This window comes from Ceratosolen solmsi, unplaced genomic scaffold (genome assembly GCF_000503995.2).
Source record: "Ceratosolen solmsi marchali unplaced genomic scaffold, CerSol_1.0 scaffold1, whole genome shotgun sequence".
NCBI classification, from domain to species: domain Eukaryota; kingdom Metazoa; phylum Arthropoda; class Insecta; order Hymenoptera; family Agaonidae; genus Ceratosolen; species Ceratosolen solmsi.
The window spans coordinates 7,724,387-7,741,238 of NW_011948415.1; the positions used below are offsets into that span (position 1 = coordinate 7,724,387).

The 16,852-nt window shown below is 26.9% G+C and overlaps 1 protein-coding gene across 1 annotated transcript in view; it reads left to right on the top strand.

Annotated features, from left to right (window-relative positions):
• Positions 1-14,880: 14,880 nt before the first annotated feature.
• Ube2g1 (ubiquitin-conjugating enzyme E2G 1) overlaps positions 14,881-16,852 on the top strand; it is a 5,325-nt gene continuing 3,353 nt past the window's right edge. Inside the window, exon 1 of the mRNA XM_011507797.1 lies at positions 14,881-15,081. Within this exon, the coding sequence (XP_011506099.1) occupies positions 15,036-15,081 (46 nt within the window). The 5' untranslated portion in view covers positions 14,881-15,035. The remainder of the gene's footprint in view (positions 15,082-16,852) is intronic.

The window sequence follows — 16,852 nt, forward strand, 5'->3', positions numbered from 1 at the left end:
AAATCGGTCGCGCTTAATCAATACTCATGGCTCAAATGATCAATGTCGAATTTCAAGAAGTAAAATTTATTGTAGATGTTACAATAAAGAAGAAATCATAACTTAAAATTATAAAAACAAAATTCACAGAATATGATGATTCCATTAGTAATAAAATAAAAATATTATTTTCTATCGATTTAATAACTATTTAAAATTATTCATAATCCGCTACTGTAAAAAGCTGAACATTTTCTAATAATACATTGCTGCTCTTTTCTCAATAAGCATTTCGAAATTAGTTATATAAAATCTTTTAAACTGCTACCATGAAAAGTATTGTATAAAACGTTAAAACTAATGCAGATTTTACTTAAATCTATAAAACTTCTTGTTATATCATGTTTGGATTTTTTGTAAACTTTGATACTGATTGTATAATACATTATATTTATGTAACAGATTTAAACGTTTTCCGAAAAGGAGAAACTTGTGTTAATATTGCAAATGATGTACTGAAGAAATATCAAAAATATAAATAAGATAATGTTATTATTATTGAAAAAAATGATTTTAAAATTTAACATTATTTTTGTAGAAGTGCAGTTAAAATGAGTTTTACGCTAATAATAAACAGAGCGTTTGCGCCAATTTTAAAGTGAATTTTTCACTTGTAATGCAAAGAAAATCAAATTTCATCGTTTTATTAAATTAAAAAAGCCGATGAATCAATTAGATTAAATATTTAAAAAGAATCCATAAAGAAAATAAGTGTAATAAATGAGCGAATGAAAGCGATCACGGTGGTGTTTGTTGCCGAAAAGCCTTCGGCCGAGTGCCCGGAAATAATAATCGATATTTTATATACACGTTTCGCATTCCATTGCGTTTGTGTGTACGTGCTAAAATATATGACGAGTGACTTGGAAAATATTTCTACGCGGAAACGTCATGATGAAGAAAATCGAGCTTAGACTGGATTTATATGTGACGTTTATTCCTCAACATCAAATGTATTACATTAGCAATGAAAAATAAAGAAGAAAAGAAAATTTCTTGACAGATTGTAAATATACTTTATTTAAAATCGACGTTCTGATGTAAAATACAATATTGTATTAACGTCTGTTTAATTGTTTGTCGAGCAACAACAACAAAAATATATATATGTGCGTGCGCGCGTGTGTGTGGGTGCTATGTTTGCGCATGCGCGAGTATATGTATATATACACATGCATGCATGTATGCATATGTGTATTTATGTGTGTTGTATGCATGGATGCATTCATGTACGAAAGCATGTAAGTATAGATGCATATAAGCATATCTATGTATGTATGAGAGCATGTACGAATGCATGTATGTATATATATATATATATGTCGTAAGTAATAAATAAAAACAATAAAATTAAAATATTAACATATGTGTACATAAGTTTACTTCGCATTACTTATATACTATACATTATCGAATTCAAAAGTTTATTATAATTATGCTCATACAACTTTATTTTAACTGATACACTATTTATATCCTAAATCTATAAATTACTTTTTAGAAGTTTACATCATATGATAAAATCGATATTCGTTACATGAATATTACTATTTAATATTAAAAATTGCCTTAAAAATATATCATATAAATTATTTACATGACTAATGAAGAGCTTAAAATAATTTTATAAAATCATTAATAGTATTATTACAAATATCATAAAGAAAAATAAACTTAACTTTATCCCAATGTAATATTGATTTTAATAAAAAACAAAAACTACTCGTTAATATTTTAATATATACTATTACATATTGAATTTATTTTTAATTATATTGAACGAGTAGTTTTTGTTTTTTATTAAAATCAATATTACATTTCTTTATATAGTAAAATTTCTTTATATAGTATCAAAATACGTCTATTAATTTCTATTTAATTGTCTATAAAATTGCCTGGTAATTAAGACTTAAAATAATTTATTCGAATAAACATAAAAATAATAAAGTAAAATAAATAATAAAAATAATAAAATAAAATAACATTTTTAATCATAATGAATATCTTTCGATTATTAAAATTGTTCTACAAAATAACTTATACTATGTGTGAAAATATAAGAATATATTATCATGAAATAATCTATACAATAACAATATATATTTTTTAATAATGAAAATCTTTTTAATAATTAGGTTATGTACACAGATATTGATTGACCAATCTGTAATATAAAATTTTCAATTAACTTAGTGCTATAGATATTAGAATTATTTAGCTTCTTATGTTATTATTACTATCATTATTATTAATATTAATTTTACTCATTAATTAATTATTACTATTAATAATATAATTTTTAAACATAAAAATTAATATTTTCTTTATAAATTCTATTAATCTATAAGTATTTGAAATCACTACATACAATTTTTAATATTTCTTATTTACGTCATATTTAATTGTAAATAAATAAATAAAAGCTAATACAATGTTTGTTTATTATCAATGCTCTATGAATAATAATATTTGTTTCAACAAAGATATTATTGAAAATTCACAATCTCATTTAAGAAATTTATTTAGCTAAATTATAATTATTATATAATAATTATAGTAGTCTTAAACCAAATTATTAACAAATAAATTATTATATAATTAGTTCGTTTGTTATTGTTGATAAATACAAAGAAATACTAATAAAATCAATAAAACCATTATGATGATATATATATGCTCTTTCTTAATTACGTAACAACTGTTTCACGAATAATAATTAAATTAATGGAGCATTTTCTTCGCGTCATATTTTTTCTGAAATGTAATAATTAATAAAATAAACATAAACATTCTAAATGCTTCAATGTATAACTAAAAAACATGTAATGAATAAAAAATATAAGTATAATTCATTTAAATTTGACGTTTAAATTATATATTAAAAATAATGGATTTACTTTATTATGTAACAAAATTATAGTTTAAAATTGAATACGATATAACATATTCTATATATTATCATATACGATGTTGTTTAAATATTTTATAATTTTTTAAGAAATAATAATTATTGAAATACTCTTTTCATAATTTATATTAGTAATATTTTGTAAAAAATAAAACTTCAGTGTAATACAAATTTAATAATAACTTTATAATACTTTAAATTATATTATTTCTGATTAAATTAAAATATATCATTGATAATATAGGATAATTTATAATAAACAATATAAGAAATGTATGATCATTTTCTTTTCCGATATCGTGAAAATTAATCTAATTAGTAATTTTTCAGTAAATTTTATAAGATTTTTCATTATTTATTTTCGTATATTAAATAAGTATTCTATATTCTTAAAATATTGTGAACGACATACTGTTTTAAGTAAGCCGATATTTTACTTAAAATAATAGAAAATAAATTAAATAATTGAAGCGTATTCGTTTTACTTTTAGGAAGTTTAATTTAGTAATATTAGTTACATTTCAGTGTTAAAATATTTTAATTTACAAAATAGCCTTGATCATTCCACTGATTTCTTATTACATAAATATATAAGCAAATTCAAATTGATTATTTGATATTATATTACATTTATGAGCAATCAAATCTCTTGATAAATACTTCAATCATTTTACTAATTTAATGAATGATTAAATTTTAACAAAGGGATAAACGTATAATTACATTAAAACGTTTAATTAAAACAATTGAATTTAAAACACGGAAATAAACAACGGATACCTCGTAAAAAGAACAATTTTTTTATGATCTAGATTTATATTATAACGAATCACGTAGTGGCAATATCAATAAACTTATGTGTTATATTCGTAGTCGTGATGATGTCCCCGAACGAACTATATAATACAAGTATATAAAAATTTTGGTTTTTTTTTTCATACAAATTTCATCGAGAATAAAGATATATTGCAAAAAGAAATAACTGTTATTTATTGATAGCTCCAAAAACATTAAACAAAAATACATGCAAAAAGAGAAACGCTTAAATAAAATAACGCTTAAATTGAAGAAGAATATTATCTTAAAGACAAAAAATAGATAGATTAGTTTATATACTTGAACAATTTATATTACGAACTTATTGTCCACTACTTATTATCTTCATTATCATTTTGTTCATTATTTATCGATTCTCCATTATTTTATTGTTATTTATAATGACTAATTTCTTTTTTCTTAAAACTATATTACTATATCATGATTATTAATATATAAATTTATATAATGTTTATTTAAAAACTGTAATTATACATTTAATCAAAAATATTGTACGGAAATATAAACATTAAGAAGTCATCAAAATATTGAATCTTTTTTCATGGTTATTTACTCATTTAATAAAAATATTTAATTTCTTTTTTATCGTATTCTATTAATAGGTACTTCAGCATTGCAATAAAATATATATAATTAAATTCTATAATTAATTATAGAAAATATGCATGAATGAAACATTCGCCAATTAATAATGAAACTCAATAAAATAAATGTTGGTATTTAATGTTATATTTGTAACATTATGACATTTTTTATTAACAATAATGCCCTAGTTATGAAAAATAATCAAATCAAATTATCTACTCAGGCTCCTGGACCAATTTTGTTAAATCAGTTTTTTACATTAAAAAAAAAGCAATCAATTCCGATATTTTGTATTATAAGAAAATATAATAGGTTAATAAATTTAAAATGGTATTCTTAAATATTTATTTAAAATGTTTCATCGCAAGGAATTAATGTTTATTTTATTATAAATATGTCTTTATGTTGTATTGAGTAATAATGCAAAGATATTTTACTAATAATTATTTTAATAAATTTGAAAGTTTTTGTTTAAAATATGTTATGAAAAGGCTAATGATTTTCAATTGTTCACACATCATAGGGTAATTTTATTTTTGATTACGTAATAATATTATAAAATCAAGTGAATGTAATATTGTAGATAACCATTATATATTTTTATTGACAATTTTAAATATTGAAAGGTTAATTATTTGGTCAATTTCTTTTACTACTGTTTTTGTATTTATTTAATTTCTTATTTAATATTACTTAATATTGTAATTTAAAAAAAAAAAAATTCTTTTAGTATCACTAAAAACTATAGAATTGAAAGTTTGATTTGTTTAAATAGTAGTATTAAATTTGTATAAATAAACAAATTTTTAATATCAATAATATTATAATTCAATGCATAAAAAACTCATAAAAATTTGAATTCATTTGAAAATATAAAAATATGTAATAAATATACAAGTATAAAAATGTAATAAAAATGTAAATGTAATAAAAACGTAAGTTAACTAATTATAGTAAAGTATTGAATTATAATTCAATCGTAAATTGAAAAATTCAAGTTCTTAACATTATTCTAGAGATGAAGCAATAAACGATTAAAGGAATTGCAACAAATAATATAATTTCAATAATTCTGCAGTGCTAAGATTCCTCCCATTCAAATTTATTTATAGTCATGCGATATTCATATATCGAGATTATATATCGATATTTATAGTTTAACCCATATTACTTAAAATAAATACCTAATCTGACTACAATGATAATATTATCTACTATTTCTTATTAATAATATTTCAAATCGTAATTAATTTATTGCTTATATAACAAGTCTATAATCACTTATTGATTTTACATTTATTTTATCGTTCAATATTACACTTTATAATATTTGTGTTGCTTGTTTTCAATATTTTAAATTGTGTTTTTGTTTTAATACTAAATCACTTTATACTCATATTTAATATTACTATTAGTAACAATAACATTAAAACCATGTTTTGAAAATTTCTTTCAAAGGCTTATGTATTATTGCGAGATTATGAATAAAAGTAGAGACAAAATATATAAGAAAAAATTATTTTCTCAAGCCCACTTGCCGATGCTTCCTTCTTATCCATGTAACTATTGTAATTTAAATCCTTGCTAATTACGTTGTATAAGTACTTCATCTCTTAGCAGCTAATACCTGCATTTTGTTTGCTTCTGTTATTTATCCATATAATTTTTTCTTATATATTTTTTCTCTACTTTTTTCATAATCTCGCAATATTCCTCTTCGAATTTAAATTTTGTACTTTTTTTGCTAATGAATAAAAACTTTGGCAATCCTTTCATATCCGTCAAAAAAACTTTCTAAAATAGAAATTCAGATCCTAGAAGCATAAAATGTCGATTTTTCGTTTGAAAAATGTTTATCACTATAGTGATCTTTCGACTAAGAAATTTGTTACCTTTCACCAGCATTCTTTTTTGGTTATTTCATTTCTAAAGAATATTTTGATTTGAACAAGTACATAATTCTTGTTTTTTGATACGTCTTAACATAGTAACTCAAGTACTAATTTCTTACACGGCGGTACATCCATCGTACTTTTTGCTTCCAATAGATGAAAACATCTATTTCTAATAATTTGTAATTAGCAGCTAAATGACGACATAATTTCAAATATTATCATAAATCTCTGCACGACTATAAATTAAATAAATTAACACTGCTTTAATATCCATATTGCTTTAATATCTATTAAATTTATATTCACTTATCTTCTATTATTGGCTGTTTTAATAAGTGCCTGATTCGTGATAATTCAATCCCCCTAGTCTATATTACCTAAGATTTTTTTTATTATTTTTGATATCTTGTACCAATGTACCTTATTCACTAGTATTTGCAATAATTATTCGTTTTACTAATATATTAATTAATAATTAATTAATATATTACCGATTCTTTTATCTTTCCATCTTTTAAAGTTCGCTATTCCATTTCTATCGTATATTCTTACTGATAGATCTATAATCTATCTCCTACTTTCGTTATGGAAGTCTGTACAATGATAATTAATATAAATATCCTTATTTTCTCTGTTATCTTTAATCTAAAATATGTAACCGAAAAATGATCGAAGCTATTCTTAAAAACTATTGCTTAAAATAAATGTTACTTCCTTTATTAGATAAATAATTATTGGGTCATTTATCCACTTATATATTCCTCTTCCTAACTTATTCATATTATGTTAATTGAATTATATCTTTAGTATATTCAAGCGGTTCTAACAAACTCCTGTCATAAATTAAATCTACATTACCTTCCCAATTAAATTCGGATTTCTTTATACCTTATCTCACGTTTCCTATACAGTTCAATTACATCGCTTTACATACTTTTACGTTGATCTTATCTGTAAGTTACATCTACATACATTTACTTTACATTACTTTACATTTACAACTACTCTGATGAATGCCTATGCATTTTATTTTTTGATAAATTCGCCACTCTACAATATTTTTTTAGTTTTTATTAGCCTCTCATATGCTAAAATTTCCCTGTTCCCTTTTTTTATTGTTTTTCGTGTTGTAGAATAAAAACATCCTAATTCCTGTTCTTACTTCTTATTATATCTCTCTTATTGTACGTTATATATTATTATGGAAATTACGTGTTTTTTCATCTTTTTAACCAACTAATGAACCATTCTTAATTCATACACCTATCTATTGAAATAATTTTTATAGCATTTATGGCAAAATTTCGCAAACTTGACTATCGCAAATTATTATTCAGGACTGACCATTGCATTAAATACGTCTTCTTTATAAAATTTATTACGAAAATTTTCATCATTATACTATATTATATATGGCACTCCTTATATTCAATTATTTTTACAAGTCACCTTCTCACGAGTACATTTTCCTAATCTCTCCTCTTTCTTTCATCTTATTCCGTTATTCTGTTTCTTCATCTCTACTATTCTTCATTTATATCCTTATAATTTAATTAAATTATTAAATATTAAAATTATGTTCGAAGACTATAAACATTAATATTAATTTTGAAATTATGAATAATAGAAATTTTTGAAATTTATTAATAAAATTGTATTATCAAATATAAATTTAAAATTGTTACATGCATAAAAAGCTTTTTATTAGTTAAAAGTGACTAGTTTCAACAACTTATCGTGTAATCAAAACTCGTTATTAAAAACTATAAATAACGGTTTTTATCTTTATTGTGTTGTAACTTATTTTTTTAAACAATTGATACTTTAGTAAAATAAAAGTTTATTTAAAGTATATGATACTTCATATTACGATTTTTACTCGGTATATCTTTATACTTAATAATAAAATATTTAATGGTGTTAATATAAATTTTTGAAATATTATATTTCATTTTAAATATTATTTTATTTGAAGAAAATATGTTCGAAATATATTTTATATATTTATATTAATTAAAAATATTTCGAAATCAAATTTAAATTGATTCAGTGTGAGATGATAGTATTAATTCTATAATTTTTTGTCTTTATAAATTTCCCTCTCATATAAACATATTGAAAGGAATCAAACGAGCTTCGAATAATTTCTTTCAAGCAAAAATTCTGCTACATAAATCATTTATTTAAAAATATACAATATATTGATTTTTGAAAGAAAGAAATGAAATCCTCATTTATATTAATATATATATAGAGTATTAATCAAAATGATCTTGATCTAATTATTTTGTTTCAGCATTCATCTTTAAAAGTATTCATTGTATTTATAAAAATACGAGTATAATATGAATTTATAATGGTTGACTAATGCTACTTCACGAAACCAAAAACAGGATTACTTAGAGAATAAATTTAATATTTTATAATACATCGATCAATATTACACTATTTTTAAACGAATTAAATGCATAATGTAAAAAATGACAATGTTTTTTAAATTAAATAACAAATATATTATATTTATAATGAAATTTCGGTAAGCATGATATTATTGTTTCTTAGATTAATATTAATGTTAATGTTTTTTAGATTCACGTGTGCACATTTTAATATATTTTAATATATTAAAAATATTATAATATTTAAAAGGAAAAGCTTATAATAAAAGAAATAATTATTTTTAATGAGAAAAAGTGTGTTTCAGATATAGATAATTTTTTTTAGAGAATTTTTACAATCCAGTTTCATACAATTATATTATCTGAATCATAATCATAATCTGTACGTATTTTTTATTGTAAATTAAGATGAAAGATTAAATAAAAGATATTTGTAAATATGTATAATACCTAATTTTTATTAAAAATACTAATACTACATGGTTACAATAAAAATGTTAATTATGAATAACAGAAGAGAAATGATCAAGAATATTTTTGTAATCGTCATTAGATTTTGTTTCTCGTTAATGTACAAATAGAGTATCGATTACTATTTCACCTATTATTCTTATTAGTAAATCAGATATTCGTTGATGGTATTCGATTTCCATACATTAATTGTAAAAAGATGATGTTGACATAACACATCATATTGTTTACTGACAATCATTTTCTGTAACGTTTTCGTTTATTTACTAATACTTGGCGATCAGATCTTTTAAAATTCATAATAAACATCATTAATCCTTACTTGAAAATTATATTAAAACTCATCATTTGCTTTACCTGCACTGAAAATGGAAAACAAGCAAAATTACATTCAATAATCAATCAACACAATGTTCAAATACATATTATGCTATTACTTCCGGAACATATAAACAATTTTAACAATTATCAAATATTCAACGATTTAGGTGGGAGTATGTAGGTACAACCAAAATCGGCCCTAAATACTTTATAAATTTATAGTAATCTTAATGAGCAATATAATCATTTTGACATTTAAAATTTATGAAGTTTATTAAAATTATAAAATTTGATTTTATTATAAATCAATCTGGCATATTGATGTTTTTGAAACTACTTACCAATGAGAATTATATACATAATTAAATAGACTTAAGCACAAAATTCAGTTTCATACAATAAATAAGATATATAACAAATAACAAATTTAAAATTGGTATAGCTTGAACAACTGTAATTATGACTTGAATTATTATAGTTTCATAATAGATATTTCTCTAGTTAGGCAAATAAAAAATTTGTAAATAATAATCATTCAAGATTAACAGTAATGTTGTTTAAATAATCAACGGTAAATAATAATTATATTTTTTTAAGCAACTCGTTAATCAATATTGATCGTATCACATCTTAATGGAATTTCTTTGCACATATTGTTTTATAATATTTAAATAATTTTTGCTTTTTTTATCGTTTCTCCAATTGTATTTGTGCTATTTTTGTGATAATTACGCATTCTAATTCCTAAATTGTCAAATTTTCAATACTAGTTGATGTTTACTTTAAAGCATAAAGTTTCATTTCATTATTCAATTCTGTTTTAGTTCATAATTTATTAAGTTTGTTTAAATATCTACCTTTCATTTTTGTTTTTGTAAACATATATTTTACTATATGAAATCTTCTGTCTTTTTCTCTTTCGTCTTTTTTTTTTGTTTCTTTTTCATTCATATAAATTCTTCAATATACCTTTATTGTTATCATAATTGTTTTTCTCTTTGTACGAAATATACGAAAGGTTTTCTTTTTATAACTTTAGTGTACTTTTACCACTTTTCTCCATCTCGTCTATTGTATATCGCGTGAGTTCCAATATAATTTCATTACTTATTGGTTTTTCCAAATTTCATTATTTACTTTATTTCCCACTCTTTCTATAGCACTTGCATTACTCATCTATTTGCGCTTTCTCTTTTTTTCATCTGGTTCTACCATTCATATTTCGCCTAGCACATAGTTATCGACTTTTCCTCTATTCCTTCACTTTGCTTCCACCTTTTCTTCAAAGATGTCACCCTATGTTTTTCACATACATTCAATTTTATATTTCTTTTTCTGTTTTACCTATTTGTATACAAAGTAAAATCTTTAAAAATCTTTAAGTATTGAAAATTAAGCAATAAAAATTATTTAATGTTTTAATTTTTTAATTTGAAATCCGCGTTTGGAATGTCAACAATTTGTATACCCAATAACAGAGAGAAGCACCTTATTAAAAATTTTCATTGTTTAATCTATTGGAAAAGAAATTCATTTTAATCTACAAAAGTCTGAAGAAAAATATTTGAATAAGCAACATCTCTCCTCGAAAGCGCCGTTCAGAGTCTGACTTTATTACCTCTGCTAACAATAGCCTTATGAAAATAGCAATAAAAAATGTAAAGATTTTCAATTAACTAAAACACAAGTAACAAAGATTCTTTTGAACAAAATCACTTTCGATTTGAATATAATAAATCAACAAATCATCTTTTAATTAGCTTCTTTTAATTATTAAATATTCTCCCATTTAATATTATATTGTATTATATTCTCGAAGGTACAAAGTATCAGAATTATTTATAATCTCGTTCTAAACTATTTAATTAAATTAATTGAAAAATTTATAATAATTGAAATGATTATGTAGAATGATTTTTAATTAACCTTTAAGAAGAAAATATACTCTATAAATACAGTATGAACATACAGTAACAAATCTCTCGTTGAGTTTAAAATGTTTATATAATAAAATCCAATATTCTCTTTATCGTATCCTATTTCAATAATCGTTTATATTTAATTTTATGTATAATTGATTGATTTGTAAATTTAAAGTAAAAATAACATACACTTTTTATAAATAAAATATGTTATTTTGTGAATTACAACGGAACTTTTAATAATATTAAACTTGCATGGAAAATATATCTTATTGCTTTGATTTTGCAAAAAACAATAGGAAATAAAGTATTTATACATTTACATACATTTTCAATTTAATGTGTGTGTGTGTATATATATATATATATATATATACAAAATGAATTATCACATAAAAGGAATTACCAAAAAGAATGAGTAAAATAATTGAGAATATAACTTTAGATAGACAAGTATTCAAATTCGAATAAGATTGTCTAATTTAAACGATTCCGGTATTAGTCTAGCTTGATCACTCCGAGAAGTAATGAAATTTAAATACTCGATACAGAAGTTGGAGTTATACTCTAGTCCTCGAATGAAAAATTAAATCGGTTAGTCGAGGATAACTAGGAAACTGACGCTTGAACATAATAAATAGGATAAAAAAAAATTCAATATTAGTCGACTAGGTGGTATGGATGATTCTCGGATATACCTTTATATTTCCGGATGTTATTTTTTACAGTTAATAAGAACGCCTATAAATAATTGCATTAAATATCCGCATACATTGATCATTTTCTGCAAATGTTTAAAGTAATCATTAATATTGAAACAGAATTGACATTTTAAATGGGTAATCTGAATTAATAAATATTTTGCAAAATATTTTTTCGGTATATTATTTTGTAAAACAATTATTTGACTAAACAAGTATTTGAATCCCGAATAAAAATAACTAATTATCTCAAATGTCCAATATTTGTGCTTTTCAATAGTGTAGAAAAAGTAACGAACGAAATAAACGTTAAAATAATAAGTAATTTTATTTGTCATTTTAAAAATATTAATTAAAAAATAATTTAAAACTTTTAAAATTTAGTTTAATCAAACTAAATCACGTACTATATACATATATATACAAAACGCGCATGTTCTACCAGATGCGTGTGCGCGCAAGCGCGTGCAAACAAATGCGCTCTACCACGCGCACGTACACTTACACATGCATATGCGTGCATAATAAATACGCCCTAAATACGCATCCATAATAAACAATTAATAAATTTATAGATTAATGTAATAAATGACATTTACAGAACACAAATTCAATTTTTATAAGTTTATTCAAATTTCCATGCGTGTCGGTTTACGTAACGCTATCATTGCAATTATCTTTATACAAAATCTTATTTATAATGAAATAGGCAACTTGTTATACCATGCTTACTGCATTAAAAGTTATAACTTTGCCTAAGTGTAACTATCAATATACATATATTCGTATGTAGCAATTAACTATACTACGGACCTATGCAATTTCTACAAATTATTACTGCTCTAAATTTCTCTATTCACAATGTTATGTATTAAAACGGTTTGGGAATAAATAATATTTTACCATGGCATAGCATATTATATTATAGTTTATACGTGTTATTATGGTGAAATTTTGAATGACATAATGATATTTAAATATTATAGCAGTGTAATTATTATTGCTTGTAGCTAGAATTCAGCTATACTATACTAATGTAGTTAACTGTAATTTATACAAAATATTTTGATACAAATCAACGTTAAAGAAAATCTTTTGTTTTATGAATTTAATATTAATTTTTTGTTATATCTATTAAATTTAAAATTACCAAGAAACCGAATTTTTCAGTTTTAATTGTCATATAATATAAGACAATTATCATATAATATAAGTTTTTAACAACAATATTTACAAAAATTATTACAAATCGATAATAGTTTCTGAAAAATACTTAAAATTCAAATAAATAACTTTACCATTGAAAAAATTAAATAAGAACTATAGTTATGCGAAAATTATTATTATATATGAATGAATTTCACCTAATTATGCTTGTACAAGAAAATATTTTAAATATTTATTTTGTGCAATGTGTTTAAAATTTTCAGGCAACTAAAGAAATATATTGACCATTGGGAGCACATTTAGACAATAATACATCGTCAAAACGTAAATTTCTCCTGTCTTGGCCGACTTGGCAAGGATTTTGTAATCTTGTGTCATAAAAGAGCAACGGGAATCTTACAACATGATCGTAAACTACGAATGTGGTACTTCTTCCAACGTAGTTAAAGGATCAAAGACGAGGCCATAAGTAACTGTAAATTTATTTGTGCCCAAACAAAGGCTCGAGACTTTCCACGGCCGGCAGTTGCAAGGGGGTCCTTCAATTTTCATGATAAAACCATCCTCTCTCCCCCCCTTTTCCATGACGGCCCCACCCACCACCACCTTGGCTCAGTTAATAATGCTCAGGTACTTCGCTTTTCGGCTCCTTCTAGCACGAAATCCGAAAATACACTTATACTTCTAACGTACTCTATCACCCACGAATAATATTATTTTTATTTAAATATTAAAGTTTCATTCTCATAGGTTTTTAATAAATGCGTCATCATACGGACAAACTACTCCTTTCGTTAACAAGCGTCCCAAACGACATTTATTACACTCACGAAGCAGCAATTCTATTTATTATTTTAATACAAATATCGAATCTCAAATTCAATGCGATTACATGATTACTACATTATAATAATTAGACAAGAATATAGAGTAGAAAAAACATTACAAATCTGTAAAATAAGGATGATATAATTATACTATAGAAATGTATCATTGATGTATGTATGTAAAGTTTTGGCACGTACGCGTATTTAGCCCTGTTAATTCGATTTTTAAATAAAAAAAAAACAAATAAAAAAATACGCTTCTATGTATAAACTCAAGACTCGAGAGTCGAATTTTAATTCAATTCAGGTAGAAAAAAAAGAAGGCTATCCATCCCTCAATCCCTCGCCCTCTTCACTCCACCGCAATTGTCATCATTATCCGCCGTTTCTCTTGCAACTCTTACAAAAACGCTCCGCTGTTTTTTTAGAATTTCTTACATAATATAACAACGCTGGAAATGAGAGAAGAAGAAAGAGGGAGGAAGAAAAAAGTTTAGTGCAATCAATCAGGCTCGCGCTCCATGCGTGCCGCGCAATCCTAAAATTCGAGCGAGAGAAATATACGTGGAGAAGATAGTGTAAAGCAATGCGGTTCGCGGCTATTGGAGCCGGCACCCTAGCGGCCAAATCGCCAACTAACATCGCGAGCATGCGACGTCAAGATAAGGATAGAATGCATGAGAAGGAAGGCTGGACGAAGAGAAGAAGTTCGAGAACTCGACGTCAGCGAGGAAAGCAGCGCTGACGGCGGCCGGGACCCGGTCGGACCTCGCCTCCGATCGGGTTCGCTCTCCTTACTCTTAACTCTAGTCCCCGTGGTGCTGCTGACGGAAGAACATATGTTTTAAAGCAGGTGGCGCAAGCGCAGTGTACGCTTCCGCGCGACGTTACCTAGCCATCTTTCCAGTCAAGCCAAAAGTGATTGTTTTTCAACCTTAGTCTTATTTAACGGAACTTTTATTAATGTCAGAACCACAGTCGGCGCTTCTACTAAGAAAACAATTAGCAGGTACGACCAGTGGTTGGTAAAGTGTCTGTTTGTTTGTGTGAGCGTGCGTGCGTGTGCGTGTGCGTGTGCGTGTGCGTGTGCGTGCCTCGAGGAGAGCTGCGCGCCCGGAAAAAAGCGGAGTGCTATCGAGCCCGACTAGCCAGCCAAACGCATTTCGCCGAATCGAGCTGTGGGATGTGATGCACCGCCAGCCGACGCCTCCTTGGTTTCGGTCGATAGCGGTCTTGGGCCCATCGACGCGGTCGGCCAGCGAAACAGGCCGCGACGGCCTCGATCGCCCTGCAAAATCAATACGCGGCCGTGTAAAGCGCCTATCGGCCTCGGACGGAGCCCAGTCCCTCGGGTTTAACCTAAAAATTGCCCGGCATCCACGGGGTCCGCGAGCCTCGTCTTTTCGCTGGCCCTGGACGAGGCGCGGCCTGCTGGCCTCGTCCAAGCAGCAAATGCCTTATCTCGCCCCAGTGTCGTCGCGTCGATGACTCTCTCGCACCCGTTCCTTCCTCTCTCTCTCTCTCTCTCTCTCGCTCTCACGCCGCTCCTTCGCTCCTGCTCTCTCTCTCTCTCTCTCTCTCTCTCGCGACTTATCCATGCCTTTTTTACGTCCCGACCTCAATTCGCGAATTCGCCCGTCCTGCCCGTGCTCGTGTCGTTTGTTGTCTCGGGGATTTTTCGAGGCGCGCGTCCGTGCGACAAGGCTGAAAATAATAGCTCGTCGTCTCGGCTGGTAGCGCTTCCGAAGATCAGAAGACCCGCAGACCGGCCGTGTATTTATAGAGCCCGAGACGCGTGTCTCCGACGGCCACACAAACTTAGTTGCTGCATAAACTCACGACTCACCATTCAATCTCCATCTCAATTACGATCTCGATCTCGATCCCAATCTTAATCTTCATCTCAACCTCAACCTCAACTTCAACCTCTACATCTTAGTCCCCTCACTCCCTCATTCTCTCACTCTCTCACTCTCTCTCTTTCTCTCTCTGTCTCTCTCTCTATATATTTATATATATATAGAGAGAGAATTATATATATATATATATATATATATCCTTCCTTTTCTCCCTATAGATTTCTCTCCCACTCCCCGTACCTCATCCCCCTTCCGACCCATACTCATTCCTTTTCTACTTATAAATTTCTCTCTCTCTCTCTCTCTCTCTCTCTCTCTCTCTCTCTCTCTCATATTTTCGCTTGTTCGTTTTCTTCACAGCGTCTCTTGTCTCATGGCTACTCTACTCCACCACCAGTCCGGCGACGGGCGAAGGTCAACCTTTCCTCGTCTTTCCTCGACCCACCTCTGCCTTTCCTACTTTCTTGCTAGCCATGACCATGAGCCCCTAATGTTCTTTGATTTTTGACGGTCTGACGAAATTGCAAGATAATTTTGGCCGGGCAGGTCGAAGGGGAGAAAGCTCTTGAAGTAACCGAGCATCCAAAATTCGCACGCGTCCCGCACACCGGGATCATAATGCCGACATGACCATAACCTCACAATTATGCTGAGAGAGAGAGAGCGCATAAAAAATGTAGCTAGGAGGTAGGAGTATGTGCAAGGGTCTCCTCCTTGCCTTCGGAGAGCTCGATGTGATTCACACAAGCATTTTAGGTGTTGGCGAATCAAATTCGAATATCGCTTGATAGCGTGAACGGGTCAAGGTGGTTTTCTTTTAGCAGTATGACTCGATCTTCCTTGTTTCGCCGTTCCATTTGTTCGAAAATAAGCTTTTATGCCACTTCTGGAAAGAGAGAGTGAGCGAGTGAATGAGTAAGT